General features: G+C 44.9%; 1 protein-coding gene across 12 annotated transcripts in view; it reads left to right on the top strand.

The window, feature by feature from the left end:
• Nucleotides 1–21592, top strand: part of Map2k5 (mitogen activated protein kinase kinase 5) — a 226783-nt gene that overhangs the window by 130220 nt on the left and 74971 nt on the right. For 9 of the 12 annotated variants that reach the window (XM_087560730.1, XM_087560728.1, XM_087560727.1 and 6 more), the window contains one exon: nucleotides 20768–20797. The exons of the other annotated variants lie outside the window; for them this stretch is intronic. In XM_087560730.1, the coding sequence (XP_087416856.1) occupies nucleotides 20768–20797 (30 nt within the window). The remainder of the gene's footprint in view (nucleotides 1–20767; nucleotides 20798–21592) is intronic. 12 annotated transcript variants of the gene reach the window in all.

The following is a 21592-nucleotide window of genomic DNA, read 5'->3' as shown; positions in this document are numbered from 1 at the left end:
TGCTCGTATATCTTTATTCTTTATTGCTGTATTTAGAATGGATTTTTTTTCCTGAGTGAGCCAGTTGCAGTCCCATTAGAACTCCATGCTAAGAAATAGACATACAGCTTGCATTAGAAAGACACCTTGCTCACAGGAATTGCACTTCTAGACAACCTGAACGCTCACTGAGGCTTGAAGAGCAGCTTCTCAATTCCATGAGTTCCTATCAAAGAAACCTTTTTTAAAAAAAAAATATAGGAACATGTTTAAATAACACCACAGATCAAGTTTCCATCACAATCCTATCACTTTTGTTTAGTCAAATACATTTTCTATGATCTTTGTAACGCATGAATGCCATTGTATTTGGAAGGAAATATCTTCAGATCAGGCTCACCTGCACAGCAGGAATGGTGCCAAAATCAAATGCTCAATGTTTATTAAGCCATATTCTTCTGCCTTTCCCTGAAAGGTAATCTAAGAGGAGCGGTACTGTGTGCACAGCAGCTGAGAGACCGCAGTGTGAGGGTGGAGCTGAGGACCCAGCATTCGGCAGGATCCAAAGGGCACGTTCTATCATTAGCCTGTTTCAGGATGAACTAACTCTGACCCGTGGGACTGCAGCTTTGCTAGTATGGAATTCCCCTTTGGTGTTTTAAGTCATTCCCATTGGTTATGTGTATAAATGATCGGTACAGTGCAGAACAGTTGAGGGGTCCCCTGGTGCAGAACCCAATGCTGGGAACAGAAGACCCAGGTTGTAGTGCTAGCATTGGCACTTGTTCCTAGGTGACCTGGGCAGTCTACAGTCCCCATTGGGTTCAGCACCTGATGTTTCTTCTCTATGCAATAGTGAGGTCTGAGCCCTGCCACAGACCGACATTCTACAGCTCTGCTGCCATTATTCCTGTACTGCCAGCAGCTGCAGGAGAGCTGTGTGCCTGAGACAGAGATGCACCCTCACCCCCTGGAAGCATGGAAGCATTGTTAAGAGGGTGGGGCACGCAGCTCTGATAATACAATAATTGCACAGCATGCATGAAGGCCTGGTTTACTTGCCAGTATGGCAGACAACTGTGATCCCAGCATGCAGAGAGAAGGAGACAGGAGGATCAGAAGTCCAGGATCATCTCCAGATGCATAGTGAGTGGGAAGCCAGCCTGGGCTGCATGATGCTATCCTTTAAAAAGAAAGGTGCTATTAAGGAAGCATGACCGGCAAGTCTCAAGACAGCAGTGAGTTGTACCGACTGACTGGTCCTCCTTCTCCATACTGTATCTGATTGGAGTGGAGCTATCAAGGAAAAGGCTGGAAAAAATTAAATCAGAGAGATAGCCAGGGGTGAGGCCACAATGGCCAGGCTCAAGGCTTCAGACATTACCCTGGAAGCAAGTGATCTGACTTGATCAGTTTTTAGCGGATCACAGTGCTCTATGGAGCATGTCTGTAAAGCAAGGCGTGGAAACAAGAGGACCAGTTGAAGTAGGTAGAAAGATTGGTAGAAGCCCAATAAATGTAATATATCAAAACACATATCTATTATAACTTTCTAGGCACCAGCAGTGTGAAGCCTAATGAAGAGCTGATAATCTTAGGGAGGGAGCTTGCCAGTACATTCATGTGTCCTGGAGGCAAACTAGTCCATAGTCCCTGGGACACTGATGACTCTGCATTTGCAATCCTGAGGAGAATCGGGCATAGAGAAATGTATGAGAAAAGTCGAGTTTGCATGTAGGATGAGTGGGTGTCGAGAAGCACAGGATGCAGTACAGAGCAGGAGAAGCCTGTAGCTGGATGTGGGCGTGGAAGGGCTAGGCTCCTCCATGCTTTCTGTTCATAAGAGAGTGAGAAGATGTGAGCTGTGAGGCAGGCTGTGAGGTGATGTCTGTTTATGGTGGTCAAGAGGGACAGGACGCTTAACTGAGGGCCATCTGAGAATGTGGGGTGGCTGTCACTGACCTTGCAGGGTTCTGGCCCATCAGGCAAGCAAGTGACATGTGACCAACTTAAAGTAGTGGAGGAAAAGTCACTAGAGAACAGAGTCCAGCCCCTGGCTCACATTTTATACCAAGTTTATTTAAAGAAATTCATGATAAAGGGAGATGGGGGTTTTGAGTCTGTAGATGAGACATTGTGGTGTTTCATGAGTGAAGATTGCAGGAAAACCCCAAGCTCCTTTGTTCTTAGGGTCAGTGTAAGGAAAATACTATCCAAAGGGCCTAGGAACTTAGGTCAAAAAAAGAACTCAAAGGCTGAGGTTCTTTATTTTTACCAAGATAAAGTTGGTATAAGTGTGATAAGTACTGTCCAAAACCACTACAGACACACCTGCAATCCTAGCCTTTAAGACAGAGACAGGAGGATCATGAAGTCAAGGCTAGTCTGAGCTACATTTAAAAAATAAATGTCAGGGCTGGGGAGATAGCTCAGTCAGTAAAGCACATAGGCACATGGACCTGTGTTTAGTCCCCAGCACGCACACAGAGTTGTAGCTGGCAACGCACGCTGGTAATCCCAGTGCTGAGGAAGCAGAGTCAAGTAACCCTGGGGTGCACTGGCCACCGAGCTGCCCATCATGAGACTCAAGCTCTGGGTGGAAAATCCTTTGTTAAAACTCTCTTAAAGGATGTTACCCAAGGCTGACTTCCGCCTCTACACATACATGAACATGCACACATACCACTTCATGCACACACACGCACACAGTAGCCAGAAGTGTGTGTTGTTGTGGCATCTTAAAGTCTCAGGGACAAATTACACCCTGAGCCACAGTCAGTACTTTGAAGGAGCTTTGCCTCTGCTCTCATTGTTAAAACAACTCTCGGCATGCACTCCAAAGAAAGGAGCCTTCATTCATTCATTCACTCATTCATTCATTCATCAGTTTTCCTGGTTTAAATGCCATGGATAGGCTCTGCAGAGCACTGACTGCACAACTAGGAAGATCCTGCCTCTGGGAGAGGAAGACACTAGAACCCTGAAGTGATAGGCCTCAGTGAAGGGCTAGATGAAGGACACATGGGAGCAGGGGGCTCACAGAGGGTTGACATTTGAGTGGAACTGGTCTCCAAGTGAGCCTGCCACCAGGAGGAGGAGGGACTAAATGGTGATTCCTTCTGCAGCCATTCCACCCACTCTGAAGTAGACTACTGTAAACCCTTAAGGAGGAATCAGATGGCGGTGCAGTAGGGTAAGGCTCACAAGGCTCCTGGCATGGGGCACACCTTCCTCAGTGTTTTAAGCTGACTTAAAACACCGAGTAGTCTCAGTGTTCATTGCCAAAGAGGATCTGTGGTGAAGAAAAAAATGGGCACCAGAATAGGAAACCAAGCAGGGAGTTTTCTGTGTCTGCCGGGGTCCCCAGTACCCCACCTCCCATTCTTTAAACCCTCCTTTCCACAGTTCATCCTTGGTAGCCCCTTCCCTGCTAATGTGCTGTCATGGTCCCCCATGGGGAGTCCTGGCAAGACCTCTCACTGAACTCTTTCATAAAGATGATGCTACATGCCACTAAAGTGTGTGGATAAAAAGAATTGCAGACAGCCACATTTGTGCCTTAAGCAAAGAACCTTTAATATCAGACTATCTTTATCTGCCCCCATCTCCTCACAGGCCAGCAGCCCTCTGCTCCTGGGATAAAGCGGGTCTCCTCCAGATGTTGTCAGCTGTATGAAATATCTGACTCAGCAAAGTAGCACAAAGATTGAAATGAGACCACTCAGCCTAAGCTGAGGTAGTGCTTGTGGTGTGGGGTTCAGCCCCTTTCTCTGCTGTGTGCTTATGGCTTTCCACACAGATCTCTAAAGTGTTTGTGGCACCCCTTTTGGGAGTCAGTGTGCGCTCACTGTGTAGTGGGGAAGAAAAGTCATGAGGGCATGAGGTTTTCCTTTAAGATGCACCAAGGATCAGTATGGAAATGCTGAGAGTACCAGAAGACAGATGTGAGACCAGCAAGACTGAGGACCCTGAGCTCAGGCAGCTGGAAGGCTCCTCCCACCCCACCAGACTTGTTGGCCACTTTCATAAGGCTTCTGGGCTCAGTGACCCCCTGGTGCTGCTTTTCAGGACTAAACTTGAGGATGAAATTGGCTTGACCTGCCAAAACACAGGCTTTGTTTTCACTGAGTCTGAAGGATTTTTCGTAATCTTTAGGGTTGGGGTGCCAAAGCCACATTGAGGCATCTTCTTAATTTCATAAACAATGTAGTCCTTACCTAGTCTTACAGAGAGTGGCTGAGGAGAGTCTGCTCACGTGATTTTTCACTAGTTAATTGTTCTTCATATTATGTCTTTTGAGTCACAGCATAAGTCTATAAATGGGAGATAAACAGCCACATGTTCCAAAGATGGTCTTTCAGAGGAGAAAACACCAGTGCACTCTGTCCTCTAACCCTGTGTGCCCAGCATGAGGCATGAGAGTTTTAAAGGAACAGGGGCCTGCTGTGGTGAAACCCATCTATAATCCCAGTATTGCAGAGGTGGATGGAGGCAGGGTGATTTTGAGTTTGAGGCCAGCCTGAGATACACAGCACGACCTCATCTCTAAGACCAAACAATGGTCTGCTGGGATGGCCTGGGGTAAAAGTCTTGCTCTGCTAGCCGGAGGGCCTGAGATTAAGCCCTGGAACCTACTTAAAGGTGCAGGGATCACAAAATTGCCCTCTGACCTCCGATATACTCAAGGTAGCCACATGTGCTCCCTCCCACACTCCACCTGCATTTCCGTGCACGCACACTCATGCACGCATACACTAGGTGTCGGGCAGGCCGGGTGTTAAGGACTAAGCGTAGTGGAACACAGCTTTAATCTCAACACCGAGGAGGCAGAAGCAGACAGGTCTGGTCTCGTCTCTATAATGGAGCTCCAGACTAGCCAGAGTACATAGTATAAATCTGTCTCGAATAAATAAACCATTTAAAAATGTTAAAATGAAGTCAGCAAAACACACAAAAACTTCCTTTGGAAAGGCACAACCCACAGGGCTCTGCTTAGGAGCTCTATGGGGAGGGCTCTCAGAAACCTTACTGAGGTTGGCAGTGAGTAGTCTCCCGATAGACTTCTCCGCAGGAGTCAGACTGCAAGTCCGTCTCCAGCACACACTTGCTCTTTTCACACTGTCCCCCGCTCTTTCTGCCTTTGTTTGCAGCTTCCCCCCTGTCTCCTGAGTCTGAGGCGCGGAGCAGGCTGGCTCGACATGCTTGGTTAATTGGTGTGTCATCCAGTCCTGCGAGGTTCCTCTTTGCCACCCGCACTGCTTATTGAAGTGCTCTGAACGATGTGTTAAATGATGAAAGCAAGGACCATGGCTTAGAAAATGTCTCCAGATAGGTGAAGAACATACTCGGAGAGTCACACAAGGTCATTGTCATCAAAGTAACACCACCTCGGAAGGGTTTCTATGGGCTCCATTGTTTTGACACAGGTTTTCTGTGGTTTTGTTTTTTTTTTTTCTTCAACTTTTTTTTTGGGGGGGGGGTTATTTGTTTTTTGTTTGTTTGTTTTGTTTTGTTTTTTGTTGTACCAGGGATGGCATTTCAGGCTTTCCATGGATACATGTTCTACCTCTGAGCTGTGCCCCCAGCCCTTTCCTGAAGTTTAGCATTACCTTTACCAAAACAAGTCCATGTGCTCTGGCACTCTGCTGTCATGTGAATGCAGTTTCCTTCATTTGCCCAAGCTATAACTTGAATATGTATCCTTCCTGACGCTGGCTCTGTTCTCAGCAGCCGAGAGCGGCTCTTGTTCTTTTGACCATCATCTATGTCTAGCTTGTGACGTGGACATTTCCTGCGTCATAGCTAAGTAATTTATACACAATTCGAATCCAATTCCCTCATGACCTACAGTACCCAGTGCCATCCCAGTGCCCTACTGGGGGCTCAGGGATCTTTGTGGCTCAGCTGTACAGAGCTTTAAAGCAGTCATGAAAACAAGCCCAGACTTTAGCTCTGATGGAGCCTTTGAGAGATGTTTGTGGAGTGTCACTTGTCACCCACACGTGAAGAAATGATTTCTCTTTGCCAACACAGCAGACCCAGAATCAAATTCCACTCAACCACAGCAGCCTAAGCAAAGAACCTTGGCTGCAGTACATGGTGTCTCAGGGTTTCAGTCTCTGCCTCTGAGGTGGCAGCTGTACCCGTGTGGGGTCAGGCCACAGTGAGAAACAGAGGCATCGTCAACTCTTTCCTTCAAAGGAGGCAGCTTTGGAAATGCTCACATTGAGCCAGCTCACAGGAGATGAGCAGATTGCAGGGTTAGATCCCACTCAACTCAAGCACTACTGACAATACAGAAGGCAAATCTCACCCCTGCCCCCCAGGAGGACAGCGCCAACACAAAAGTCATAGCTGCATCTTAACAGCAAGAAGCTAGAGCTGACTCTAGAGCCATTTTGAGTGACTATGACCCAGGAACACAGATTTAGGTTATCTCAAATTCTATATGCCTGTGTGGACACAATTTCATGAAGTTTTCTAGTTGGACAGAACAAAGAAAGTCATAAATCAAGGCATGTTTAACTTGCGTCAATGGCACATCAGAGAGGCAGTTCCAAGAGACAGAGGAAGCTTCTAAAGGCCCAGGGTGTTGTTTCCTGATGTTCTTTGCTTTAGGACTGTGAGAAACTAGTGGTCTGTTAAGCTAATAGATTCTAGAAGCTTTCTAGTTATCAGCTGCGAGATGTCAATTCATATAGAGGTGGGCAGAGAATGGCTGCTGTGGTGGGGGATGGGGGTGGCTAGAACTAGCCCAAGACACGGCCATTAGCCAATGGGCCTGCAACATTCCAGTCTTTCCACAGTCCTGCACTTCTCTGTAGACAGCATCTTCCCAGGAGCCCTCATTCACAACAGCCGCCCCCAGATTTTGGATGTGATAAGACAGACGAACAGTGATTGGTGAGGAACAGCGTGTGGGGGGGGTGAAGGCCCTCCATCAGCAGTAAGGCTAGCAAGGGCAGAGCCTGGCTGGAGAAAAACACCCCAAAGCTCTGTACCCCATAGCCCTGATGGATGCCTGAAGCTGGCAGTAAAGACTGGGCCTAGAGAACTGTTTCAGACGTTTGTTTTTGCTTCTGTTTTCTGGTGCTAAACCAAGCCCTTGCTTGCATTTTGAGAGTGCACAGCCCCACAGCCCTCAGAGTCTGTTTGAGAAGCAGTGAGACTGTTAGCCACAGACCATCTCCCCAGCTCAGCGTATGAGGCAAACCAGTGACTTTCTCCTCAGGCCCAATATGAGACTGAGTAGAGGTTCTGGGACAATAGAAGGCATCTGGGGCCATAAAAACCTGGTCCCTGTAACCAAGAAGAGGCTCTAAATGCTGCATACCCCTGCATTGTTGCTGGATCACCAGTGGCCAAGACCACAGACAAAAGATTGGCAGGGACTTTCTCCAGGGAGGTCTGGCCAGGAAGTCTAATGGGCCCAGAGGTTGATTGTTTACCAACAGCTGCCCAACCAGATGGAGTTCACAGGAAGCCCTTAGCCACTCCACATGTCCCACACAAGAGCTGTTCTTATTGTGTTGCATAAATTGACTAGTGCTCCTTAAGTAGACCAGGCTAGCCTTGAACTTGTGGCCTCTGCATCTTGAGTTGCTAACATTAAGAGCCATGCCTTACTCTTAATGAGATGTGTGAGAAAGAGGCCTGAAGAGACTGATGAGAACAAGCACGTGAGGGCCTGTGCAGTGAAAAAAACCTGAGGAAACAAGAATGAGGGCCTACTATGTTCCAGAGACAGAAGCAAAACAGACAGGGAGGAAGGGAAATGAGAAAACCAGGTGAACAAGTGTGCCATGCAAAACAAAACAGAATTCCTCAGAGAACAAGTTTTAACTAAGACATTGCAATGTAAGAGAGCCATATATGTTTGCAAGTGTCTTTCTCCTAGAAAGAAAACCACTAATCTCTTTTCTAAGTGGCATGTAGTAATATTTTTGTCCTCATAATTTGAATTTTTATAATAAATACGTTTTGGTTTTGGTTTTGGTTTTTGCAAGAGTTCAGATGTGGTGGCACATGCTTTTGATCCTGGCACTCAGGACGTAGAAGGCGGCAAATATCTGTGAGTTCAAGGCTAGCCTAGTCTACATAGTGAGTTCCAGGACAGCCAGAGCAAAACTGTCAGACACATTTCTGAGAATACAGTCACTTCCCTTGCTACACCTGTTAAGGTAATGAGTAAACACATTCTTGAAGCAAGACTAGAGCATAGTAGTCGGGACTATTTTTAAAACATTTAACATTAATAACCACATAAAGTCACTTTAAGAAGTAAGCTGCAGGGGGTTGGGGATTTAGCTCAGTGGTAGAGTGCTTGCCTAGCAAGCACAAGGCCCTGGGTTCAGTCCCCAGCTCCGGAAAAAAAAGAAAAGGAAAAAAAAAAGAAGAAGAAGAAGAAGTAAGCTGCAGGACTGGAGAGTTGGCTCAGTGGCTAAAAGCACTGTCTGCTCTTCCAAAAGACCCAGGTTCAATTCCCAGCACCAACATAGCAGCTTGCAATTGTCCGTAACTTCTAAGGGACCTAACATCCTCACACCAATGCACATAAGAAAAATAAATAAGATAAGATAAATAAATAAGAAGTAAGCTGCAGGTGGCGTGGTGACATATTCCTTTATTTAATCCCAGCACTCAGGAGGCAGAGGCAGGTGGATCTCTGCGTTTGAGGCCAGCCTGGTCTACAGAGCAAGTTCCAGGATAGCCAGGGCTACACAGAAAAACCCTTGAAGGGGAGTAGTGGAGGAGAAAGGTAAGCTGCTCAGCCAGGTAACGTGGCATACACCGATTATCCCATCATGAGGGAGCAGGAGGCAGGGGCATCACCTGATTGGGCTACCTCAGTCTTGACATCAAAACTGGAGAAGAAAGAGGAGGCCGGAGGCAAAGACAAGCTCTTTAGACTAGCATCCCATGTGTGCCATGTTCTTAGCGGGTAACTCAAACTACGGAACATTACCCAGAATTGACTCCACCTCCTGCCAAACCACAAAACAAACCCACGCTGGGGGAGCTGAGGCTTTGCTTCCCGAGAGCCTGGGAGCCTGGTCTGAGGAGTGGCAGGTAGCCTTGGTGCCCTGGAGCAGCTGCTACCCACTTTCCTAGATCATGAAAAGCTTGGCGTTAGGTACAGTTCACTCAGCTTCCCATAGTTCCTCCTTTTTAAATTTATTGTCCTTTTGTTTTTTGAGACAGGATCTTTATATTTATCTCTGGCTAGCCTGGAACTTGCTCTGTAAAGCATGCTCTTCAAATTTGCAACAGTCCTCCTGCCTCTGTTTCCTCACAACCCTTAACCCTACACACTCAGTGCGGCCTGACTTACTTCCTCCTTTTTAAAAATTCAAGCAGAGGCTGAACCTTCTTCCACAGTGAGCTTGGTTTGCCCTTGCAGCTGTGGGATGGCATCCCTGTTTATGAGAGCACACACATCTCAGAGCATGGGCAGGTTGCAAGGGTGTGGCTCTGGAGCCTTCCTTTGGACCTCTCACCCTTCCCTTGGCTCTTGTGGAGGAAAAGAACATGGGACTGTTTCTGCCACCCACCCCTCACTCCTGCTCATCTTTCTATAATTATGTCATAACTAGAAACTTTCCTACCCTGTGACTTTTTGATCTAATGGTTTTTATAACTTGCTGGAGTGGGGGAAAAACTGTTGAAGTGACTTTAGCAGGTGATGGAGTCTAGTCCTTTGCAAGGTCCTGAGGGGTCCAGCTGTCTCAGCCTAAATGTTCGTGTTCCAAGGTCATCGGCAACTTCATGAATGTGGAACTGGCAGGCAGAGCTAGTGCTTTCCCTGAAAACAGCACTGTTGGGCTGGCTTTGTGCTGTGTATTCAGCAGCCCTGGGACTAACAAAGCAGGACAGGGCAGGTGCTTGCAATTCCAAGTAAACATTTTATTGTTTTGATGTATTTTAGACTAATCGAAGTATTTTTCCCCAACAATACACACCCATGTCACCTAGCCTGTAGACACAGACACCAGAATCAACAAGCTTGACATAAAAAATAAAGAAATAAGATAGTACTGGCATCTGACACCTCAGTGCGGATGTTTGAGGGATTATTGGTGGAGAAGAAGCAAGCTGTTGATTTACATCCATTGAGGCAAATCTTCCAAAGCTAAAAGCAAAACCAAAATAAATCTAAAAAAGTTTCATAGCATTGTTTAATATACTTTTCTGCATTTTTGTTTGTATGTTTGTTTGTTGTTTATGGGGTTTTTTTGTTTTTTATTTTGTTTGTTTGTTTGTTTTTCTCTGTTTAGTCCCAGCTGTCCTGGGATTCACTCTGTAGACCAGGCTAGCCTCCAGACTTAGAGAGATCCACCTGTCTCTGCCTCTGGAGAGCTGAGAGTAAAGGTGCGACCCAGCAGGCCCAGATAAATCTAGTTTTCTAATAGATAAAGCCCAATTATCTTTCCACTTGGCGATGAAAACGTCCCTAAGGACATTTAAGGGAGTAGAATGGCCGCTTGTCCCAGAAGAAATTCTTCATAAAAGAGACCAGTGTGAGTGTAGATCAAATACAGTTATTTTTGTGCATTTTGTCTCTTAGCTAGCACATGGCAGGCTCTGTGACCATCACTGGTGCCTGTTGTGAGCAAAATTGCAAAATCCTGCCTCCATGGAGCCGACGGTTTGAAGAAGGGTGCTTGGCAGTTGTAACTTCTCAGACAGAAGTCCTGATGATGTGAGGAGCTAGTGGCATGGTGTTACCTCCTGAGTAGAGATCTGAAAGGGCATGAGGAAAGGATGTGTCCCACAAGACTGACAACTCAGGCAACTGCTGTGGCTCAACTTAGAGACACCCAGTGGCAAGATCTACTGCTAGAATCCTCTCCCTCCTCTATCCAGTGACCTGGGAACAGCTTTGAAATGCTGCCCTCAATCCTGCAGACTGCCTTACATACTTCAGCTCTGAACTTGAATGTGACAGTGACGTGTCCACCACACCTACTTAGGAAGTCCTTTTACATCCTTATCCTTTCCTTAGAAACTAGAATGTTGTTGTTTTTTAACTAAAGAAGGAAGATTGCAGAACTTGGTGGCTCATGCCCCTTAGCCCTAAGAAAGCCACTCTAGAGGTGGGATGTGCCCACCAGTGCCACGTATAGCCATGCAGCCAGAATTGAGACTTTCCAATATGAACTCTGGTGCTCTTTCCCCATTAGAACTGTTGATACTCCTCTGCTCAATGACATTCTAACCAGAAGGGTAGCACACAGCTCTTAGTAAGCATTTCGTACTTGTCACCCTACATAAGCTTCTGCCTGGAGTGATGGGAAATGATGAGAAATTAGTGATGGGTGCTCTCAAAGGCAGCTCTACTTTGTAAGTATCAAAGCTCCCATGCTGTGAGGAAGCTGAGATCCAGAGAAATTGAAGGACCTTTCCAGATGGTTCAATGGCTGTTCCAGGCTGCGTAGAGCAGCCAGTTCCTGTCTCTCAGATGAGGTACACTGCTTTTGTTAAGGAGGGACAGTGAGCGGGACATTACATAAAGGCCCGGTTGAGCTGGCTGTGCTCCTAAGCAAAGCTGATTCTCAGCTCTACTGGACAGTGCCCCACGGTGGGTCTGTCTCACAACACTTTGCAAGGTTCCTGTTCTTTCCCAGAAACCAAAGGCTAATTCATTTTATTCACAAATTAATCTGCTCGTTGATACATCTGAGGTAATAGGAAGTGTGTGGGTAAGAGTTCAGTGTGGTCATCTGTCCGGTGTTGTGTTGGCACAGACCCTGCTCTAGGAGCACCTGGCCGGAAGCTGTGCTGATGAAAGGGAAGGCTGCCCTCAAAGCCTGGGAGAAGCTTGCTTTTATCCTTTGCTGATTAATAAGCCACTGTAGATGAGTTCTTAAAATAACAAACATTCATTTCCTTGGGGTCCTGTGAGTCAGGAGTCCTAGCAGGGTTCAGTCATCCCTTTCAGCATGAAGGGCCTCTGGAACTTGTTCTCGAGTACTTAAGAATGGGGAATCCACACTGCTTCACCAGCCTGTGTGGCGTCTGATTGGAGAGCAGGGAGGCGGGGCATAGCTGTTCAGGTATTCTTGCCTCACAGGCACTTGCCTCCTCTGCTTCCTCATGGCTAACCTCCTTGTACCTAGTGTTGTAAGCTGGTAAAAGTTGTAGGATTGTTAAGTTCCAACCTCAGAAATGGGACAGAATGGATTCTGTCATGTGTTGCTGAAAAGACATAGGCTCCTGATGAGGAAGCACCAAGGTCAGTCTGTAGAAGTGTCATGGTTAGGGATGGGGTGAAGTCCATCTTGGAAACAGTGTGCTACAGACCTCTGGAAGAAATGTTGTCACTCTGCGTATTGATGAGCGGGGTGGATACAGCAGACACTGTCCAGCTAGAGCAGCAGCACATACCAAGCCAAGAGTGGTAGAATATCATCCCATTTTGACTCCCTGACCTTGAACTAGGATAGAAATAGAGCTCAGCAGACTAAATGGCAGCCCTGTTGTTTTCTCAAGTATCCTCAGCTGCATGACTACAGAAAACAGTTTAGAGTTGGGAGCCCATGGAAGTTGTCCTCTAAGAAATGTGGCATGGTTGAAGCCACCTGTTGTCAGAGGACAGGTCAGCATTAAAGAGACACCCACCTTAAAGGGATGTCATTTTTTAATTCTTTCAAGGCTACCAGTGGTTAGCATTAAGCACGTGAGATAGATTTCCATTTTTAAGTCTTTAATTAGAAATAATCCATCTGAATTAATTATAATGCTTACATGTGTGTGAGTGGTAGCCACTGGTCCTTCTAGGTAGAGATGTGTTAGATTAGAGACTCTGTCTACTAAGACAGCAGCCCCTGATGCTGAAGAGCATGTCGTTTGGCCATTTGGCATGTTAGCTAAGCAACCAAGCCATGCCAGCCTAGACCTGTCTAGTGCCCGTTGTTTTCTGGTGTCGTGAAGAACATAAAAAGCTCTTGGCTTAGTGTTGTACACAGGGCTAAATAAAATCCACCAGGTATTAGAGATACAGGGAGATGTTGGATTCTGGCCCTTACTAGGTAGGCTGTGATAAAACAAGGAGTATGGATTTGCTTGCACAGTTGTGGCCAGAGTCTTCCGGAACAGACTCCCCAAAGAGAAGGAAGAACAAGGGAATATGTGGGAGCTGTGTCCTGAAAGGCAGGCAGATTCCATTTGTCATCTGTCACACCAGCTAAGGTTCCACATAGGAACCACCCTTGCTACTGCAGTTAGGGCTTTGCAGTCATTTGAAGAACAATGCTTTGTCTATTACAAACATAAAGTGGTTGCTTTTATCCATTCTAACTCTACATCTTTCTAATTCAAAATCTCACACCAAGTCTCCTCTAATGCACGGACTGCCATCAAAGGAGACCTTTTTGCAGTTGTTTGTAAGTGACTTTTAGAGATTTCGTTATATGCCAGATATTTTAATTAGCATTTCGTGAGCGGAGCCACTGATGAAAATCAACATAGAACAATTAGAATGTCTACAAGGCCACAAAAGTGGGCTTTTACATAGGCTTTTTTTTCTTCTTTTTTTTTTTTATTAAGTTTAACAATTAGCAGCCTCATATTTACTGTGGCCTAGTTGAAATTAATTTATTACCTTTAAACACAGTATTCAGTCCAAAAGTTGTTCAGCCAGGTCTTGGCTTAATGTATTCAGATAGACAGATAAATGTACATGCTCACATGTGTGCATACACACACACACATGCACATGCACACTCGCACACACATTTATATACAAAAAAGGATGCAAGTAAATTAGCATTATGGGAGGAAAAGGTGACATGGATTCCAGGTCAGCAGGGTTAAGAACACTAAGAAACCTTTAAATATTCAAAACAATTGTCTTCAGCATGGAATCTACTTCTTACCATCCTCACTGGCCCTTCAGGATGAAGAAAAGACACTGTCCAGCCCTGGCAGTAGTTTGCTAGCGGAAGAATTAGGAGAAAGGTACTGGTGCCTGAGGGTGGGTCATGAATTAGTAATTGCTATGTGGCGGATGAGCCCGTCAGAAGAGTTGAAAATGAGGAAGTTGCCTCACAGAGCACTATCAATCACTCAGTGACCATAACTTCCAGTAATTAGTGTATTTTATGGGCTTTTGCTTCAGTGGCTCGAAAGCCCATATGCTGCACTCACAGCTAAACTTTGCCGGAGTAATATTCCAGGATGATTTATCCTCTTGCTGCACTGGGAGATAACCCTATATTAGGTGAAGATTGTGAACTAAGCTGCAATAAAGTGTAAGTTTAGGTACAGTTTGCCCAGGTTGAGACCTCAATGTATCATGCTTTTGAGCATTCATGGTTGGGCCACAGCAAGCAATCATTTCTAACAGTGAAACAAATAAAGCAATTAAAGGACCAGCATTAGGATATTGTGTTCGTGAATTACTGTTGCCCTCTCCCCATTTAAGCGTCCACTGTAATAAGCCCATTTCTAATTAGAAAAACAGCAATGCTGTATTAGAATCATTTATTTGTAATGCTGTCTTTCCTCCATGATTACTGGTAATCTGGGGTAGAATGCAAGACCTTCTGAGTGATGGAGAAGTGCTTGATTTATCCTTTTGTGCTACTGTGCTTGGGCTCCTTAAGTTACAATAAATCTACTCACGATCTGCGGAGTCTGGCGAACATGAGGATTTCCTTAAGAAATGTTGGCACATGTTAAGGAGCAAGCCTGGCAGGAACCTCCCAGTTAGGCTCTTTCTACACAAAGAGAAGAAAAACGTTATTTCCCAGCTCTCAGGGGCACTTGGCGCTCCTCGTGCAGGCATAATGAGTTATTTGCTGAGGTTCACCCAGTGCACCGGAAGTCCCCAGGGGCCTTCACAGACAGGGTTCCCTGCCATTGCCAAAACATCTGTAGAGCCCAGCGTTCTAATAATTTAACAAGCTTTGCCACCAACTTACAGTATGACCTTGGGCAAATTAATTAAGCTTCTGGTGCCTCCATTGGGCAATAATTCTGTTTGTGTTAAAGAAATCCTTGGAGTTTGTAGGAAAGCATTATGTCAAGATAAGTCTAAATTGACTAAGGAAAGAGACAGTCTTGGCTCTACCATATTCTCTGCAGATGAGACGCCTCCGTGCGGCTTCTAATGGTCTGCTCCTGAGCCTTCCTGAAATAGACATTAGTGAGAAGCAAATCTCTCCAGGCTTAGAGGAGGTATGGAGTGTGACACCTTCATTACATTTATTATCCCATCTTTAATTTCCAATGCATTATCACATCATATGAGTTAAACAATAATAGTAAAACAAACTAATTGTCTTTAATTAAAGTGAATTAGGTTTTGATTTCAATATATTTGATATAGCGAGAACTGAGGACGTGGAGGGTCCCAAAGGTTATTAGGGCAGATTTCGGTGGGCCTGATGGTGTTAGTAATAACCCTCTTCCTCGTGGTTCTAGACACGAACAGATATGTCATTTCATCAGTCTCTGTTACTCGCACTTATGCCCCTCCACAGGGGTCGCAGATTCCACAAGTTAGCAGCTAATGGCGTTATACATTAAAAATTGAAGCTTCTCTCACTCCAAGGCCTTGCAAGGCTTTGTTCTTAAGCCCTAGACACTTTGGAGTGCAGCTGCAAACTATAGGCAGAAGATTAAATTAATTTGTAACTCTTTTTTTTTTTTTTTTTTTTTTTTGGTCCTGCATTGCTAAATCCTCCACATTTAATTGAAACCCTACTTCAAGACGCTGTGTGTTTCTGCGTTCTTTGTTGTTAGTTTAACCTCTGAAGCTCTTTAACACTGGCAAATTGCTGTTATATCCTTTGGATTGTCTTGAAACCATTCCATAAGCGGACAGTGAAATTGATCCATGGGAAGAAATGTCAAACCGTAGGTAGATTTTACAGTGTTTAATATTTATTGTGGATCTTCTCCAGCGTAGTTTGAGGTGATTTAAGCTCGATCTTTAGGCCTGAGCAAATTGATCTTGGGATGAAAACTCACCTAGGGAATTTTATGTCATTCAGTAGTTAAGTCTATTTTGTGTTTTGAAGTCACTGTGTCTGAATGTACCAAGTTACTGTCGAGTTTCTATGAAAAGGAAGCTTAACTGCAGCACACAGTTTAAGTGCAAACTCCTTAGATGGAAGTTTAAAGTGTAAAGTGCACACAAGGTAATTAAGAACAAATTTTAGAACATTTTGGACTATAAAGTCTCCCTTCAGCTATATTGAAAATGCTTATTTTCAATTTGCAGTTATGCCGAGAAACATAGGATAGGTCTAAATTAAGGTGTTTTTTTTTTTAAACTGAGTGCCTTTTAGTGCAAGTGTAAACTTAAAACTCGTCCCATTGCATCACTATGACCTGAGTAGGTAACTTGGTCAGAGTCTGCCCTCCGCTGCTGCCTTGCCTCTTCTCTCTTTACAGTTCTGTGAGGGTAATTTCCCTGTCTTGTTGCTACTTTGTAAATATTTTTACCCTAACTTTCTGTTAAAATACAAAGGGTTTCTATTATGTATTTGACAATTGTTCTAGTTCTCTCTCTCTCTCTCCTTCCCCCCCACTTGTGTGTGTGTGTATGAGTGTGTGTGTATGTGTGTTATACATACAGATGCCCAAATATATTTATTATTTACAGTATATAATCCAACATACTCCAGTGCTGCTACCTCAAGAACAATTTGTAGGTTATGGTTGGTCAAATCAAAGATCAATAAATGCCTCTGAGGAACATTTCTAGTCTCACAGTGAAATGTTAGTGGTCCCTGTTATTTCAATGTATTCCCAGTGTGGCCAGGTCCACAGCCTCCTTTTTCTTTCATTTACACAAAAAGTGTCCCACAACCTCTGTTGACCAGTTTGTTGACTGTTTAGTGTTTGGAATTAAAAATTCACTTGTTTATTTAACATTAAATAGAATGCTTTCCCTGCCCTCTGCCCGCCCCCGCCCCAGCCATGAACAGTAGACCTGTTCCAGGTCCTGCACAAAGTCCCCCGTCTCCTCCTGGGAGTGAAGGGTAAGAGAGTCTGTTGATGGATTGCCGGCATGTCTTCATCTTTTTAGTGCACCTTTTTAAACACTGGACTTAAGCTGCCTATATTTAAATGCTTCCCTTGTGAAGATGACAGCGAGTGGGATCCCTGTTGGCCAAGCCCTAATCTGTTTGCTTTGTTGTGATCCTTCTTTTCCTCCCCCTTACTTTAACTGTTAACCTATTTATAAATCTAAATCTACACACAAAGGTCATTGGTTGGCTGAACTTAAACCATTTTACTCAGTAAATTTAATTAAGAAAATACAGTGCAACTCATAAGCAAATGAGTTTTTTCCTAGTTTTAAACCAAACCACCCTCTTGAGTGCTGATTGCCTTGCCCGACCCCTGGTGATACAGAAACAGGCAAAATTAAAAAGGACATTAAAGCTTCATTAAATCTGAAACACATTTAGTACAGTGACATATCTGCAGGCCATTTCAGAGAAGATTACACACTCTCTTTTGTAAGTTTCCTAATTTATAATACCTTGACAATAAAAACTGGGGAAATGCATGTTGATTAATAGGCCAGTAGGGTAAGAGCAGCCAGCAAGCAGTGCAGGCCCAGCCGTCTGAAAGGCCCACACATATGTGCTCCCTCCTATAAGGGCTCAGTGTTTATTTTGACTTCTGTGAAGAAGTTCATGCAGCCATGTGTGCTCAGGATGCCATTTCTACTTCCAACTGAAAGCTTGACAAAGGGGTTCAGGGCCTACCCTCGTGATTCCACCCACTTTGTCATAAGACAAGTATTGGGGAGTCAGTAGCTACTCCCCAGTCAACTGGAGCTACATTAGACTGAAAGAAAAGGACACACGTGAAGGCAGAGTCCCCTAGAGGGGCCTTCAAACAACTGTCGTAGTGCAGCGGGCACACCTGCCTGAGCTCACTAGTGTAAAGCTGGCCACAGCAACCCATTGGTGATGAGAGGAAGTGACAATCCTGCTACCACGGCAGTGGTACCTACCTGTCAATGGCAAAGGAGCCTTCTCTGCCATGTAAATCCAAAGAGGTCACACCTGCAAAATGCCAGCAGGACTGAGGTCCCAATGGTAGAGGTCAGGAAAACATGAAGCAAAGTTAAACCCAGGCATGCTGCTTTGCCCAGATAAGCCACTGCTGCCTGATCCTAGCAGATGGGGCAAAGGGGCCACCACCAGACTGCCCACACCAAGTCTTCTCTCTGTCCTCCTGCACAGAAGTGTCTTAAATGAGTGACATGAGCCATCCTGGCATCCCTGTCCCAGTTAGGACAGAGGGGCCAGGTGTGTGCACCCATACTGCAGATCACTGATGGCTGGCCAGGTGTGTGCACCCATACTGCAGGTCACTGATGGCTGGCCAGTCAGGGCCTGTGCTCAGAGGAGAGGGAGTCAACTCTCACGTGATTCTGCTCTTGTTCATTACGCGTTCCATGTATTTTATTTCTCTGTGTTTGTTGTGTTTTGGAAAGAGCCGAGGCTACTGTTGAAGTCAGTATCCTATCGCCATAACTTTCTAAAGTGCTGCGATTACAGATATACACCACCAGACCTGTCTTGTTCCTTAATTCTTTTGCTACAAGAACCAGGAGTGTCGGCATCTACTGGGTCACGTAGATCTTGATAATGTGTATGGTAGGCAGGTTGCCTCTGCCAGTCAGTCATGTAGGCAGAAGTCTTCCTCAGTCCTATTGATGTGTTCAACATGTCTGTCCGTGAATAGTGGCATTTCCCTGTAAGAGATTAAGCCACTGTGTTTTCGGTGTGTTCTAACAGTCATTAGGCTCTTAGCCATTTTAGATGAGAAATCCATCTTATACTGTATCTTTACCCCAGATGAAATTCATACAGATCAATGTGATAATGGGTACAGCTTTTGGTCACTCCTCACTGCCTCTCAGGTTATTACAGATTGGTACCCCTACCAGAACAGACCACAGACTCGTGAGTCAGTCTGCACACTCACAGAAGTATAGTAACACCCTGTAGTTTTCAAATCTAAGACAAGCCACGGCTTGTGTTATACGAGAGCAGGGTGGGGGCAGCATAGCAGCATTTAGACGGCAGCCGGCAGACGAGCCCCTGCCAGTGCAGGGACCCTGCCGAAGCAGGAAATCATCTGAGACACTGTGGGCGCAGGTAAACCTCCATCCTCCCTCCTCTGCCTCGTTCGACATGTTCTCTTATTTGAAGTGGAAAGATTGAGGAAATCCATCAAGTGAAACAACGATAGCTTCAGTTTATATCTTGAAAATCCATATACTTATTAATGTACATGAGATATGAATACAGCGTGGCACTTAACTAGATATAGAATATCTATGTGTTAGAACACATAGAGGTGCACTCGGCACACACACACATCCAAGTGAGTGTTCACCCTCTCAGAGGGCCACTGTACAAACTCATATGGTTAATTGTTATTACATTGCTGTTCAAACTGCCCTTGGAGCTTTGAAACCTCAACACCTCAGTCTATCCTTTAGTAATCTTTGTAGGTATTCAGGGTTGAATATACATGGGGCACTCAGGCATCAGGCTACCCAGAAGTCACATGATCATCAAGCTAAGAGATATCATCTTAAATGCAAGCTGTGATTAGTTCTCATAAAGTGAAAGAAGTGTTCTTTTGTTGCATGAAATGATTTTAAACACCATTTTGAAGTGTTTGAGAAGTGTTAGTGTCTTTGAAACAAGTCTGCAGCTGTCAGGCTCTCGGAAGACAGTGCCAGTGTGCTGAGAACACTGGACTGAGAAGCAAGTTTTGGGGACAGTCCCTAGATTTCTCTTGACTAACTGTGAGAATTCCTTGAGGGTTTGTATCTGCCCTGCAGGCCCATGTGCTCGGATGCACTCTGGCTTCCCGGGTGCTGTGTATGCTTCTCCTGCGCAGATACATGTGGAGGGGCTCAGGTGGAGGGTGGGCCAGACCAGGAAGCTGAACATTTTCATGATTGCTTCCTTTAAATAGGTTGATATAAACCAAGCTGGTTGGTTCAGGCGCTTATTCCCAGCACTCAGGAGGCAGAGGCAGGCGGGTGTGTGAGTTTGAGGCCAGCCTGGACAGCAGACTATGCAGAGACACTGTTGAAAGAGAGATAATGGGGATGGGAGGAGTCCGATCTTACTACATTGTATCAACCCTTTTCTTGTTCCAGTTGCTTAGTTGTAACATGCCAGGAAACAAGTCACTGGCCCAGAAACAAGGGTAATATACAAATCAAAATAGGCATAGAGGGTTCACTCTCCCATCCATCCTGGCAGCCTTCCCTGGCCAATCCCATCCTCACAATCATCCGTGGCCAGTTTTATACCGGTGGTTGGGCTCCTAACTGACAGGGAAGCATAAAAAGGTAAGTGGGTGAAAATGGGAACCCAGGTTTCGATTTCATAATACAGCCCACTCAAAACCATAGAGCTGTGCTCCAGAAACAACTAGATGTTCCCATATTCAAGAGAAAAGGCCCACAGATTTGTACAGCTCAGTCCCAGGGAAACCATCACACACATACATGTGAAGAATTCCCCAGATTTGAGAATACACCGAAGAGAAAGTATGTGGGACAATATTTAGTTTACTAAATGAAAATGTTTTTATCAGAGATAAAATATTATCTACTAAAATGTCCATTCTAAATACAGTTTATAATGTAATTACAGCAATAATTTACTTCATACGATAGAGGTGTGGATGCTTTTTACATGCGAGATGCAATTCTGAAATGTAGTCCTTGTCTGTCTTAAGGAGATCTGCCCTGCATGCAAATCTATAACTAGACAAATATTATTTTCTTTCCCAGCTTGCTCTTGGGAGGTTTCCATATCCTCAGGTAAGATTGTTCATTACTGCCATTTGCCACTGTGACATTCATTCCTATGTATGAAGGTACAGGAAGCGATTGTGAACATTTGAGCCACATATAAATAAATCTGTCCTGTTAAAATGAAAAGTAGTTTCTTAAAGGAGTCATTAGAAGTCTCCACTGGCTTTTTATTTATTTATTTATTTTAGCTCTAGACTTTTTTCTCATGTTAAAGACTGACTGGGACCGTTGTGTTCCTCTTTGTATGACATTTGAGGGAGGGGCCTCTATGCCCAGCTCCATGCGCTCATGTGGAGGTTGGCAGAGGCGCCCACCCTTTTCTTCATACCCTTTATGAGCATTTTGGATTCAATTAAAATTATTCCGGTTAAAAGCTGAAGCCAAGGGTGAAGGTGACTAATGTGGGTCACTGCTCACCAGGGGCACGGGCTCCTGGTTTCCTATCCTGTGATTTTGAATCCTTTCTTATTTTGTTACTTCCTATTCACAAATAGTTCATTATCAAGTATTCCAAATCCTTTATTTTTTATAAAATTCTTCATGGTTTTTGCTAGAGAGGGAAGTGTGCTAGCGGTTAAAATTTAAAGCTGTCTTGTGGCTGGAGAATGACTCCCTGCTGTAGGGGCAGTAGGCAGAATGCCCAGAGGGGTGAAAAATGGACGGCTGACGGCTCTCTTCTGGTTGATGTGCACTGTTGTTCTGGCATCATGGTCTGAACAGGCCAAAGTGCCTGCAGGCACGTCTGATTTAAAGGTGGTGTTGGTCTCTGCTCTTTAAGCATCTATTAACTTGCTATTATTA

Source organism: Rattus norvegicus, chromosome 8, assembly GCF_021556685.1.
Source record: "Rattus norvegicus strain SHRSP/BbbUtx chromosome 8, alternate assembly SHRSP_T2T, whole genome shotgun sequence".
Taxonomy (NCBI): Eukaryota; Metazoa; Chordata; class Mammalia; order Rodentia; family Muridae; genus Rattus; species Rattus norvegicus.
Note: the sequence above shows the minus strand (reverse complement) of the source record. Positions and strands in the feature narration are given on the sequence as shown.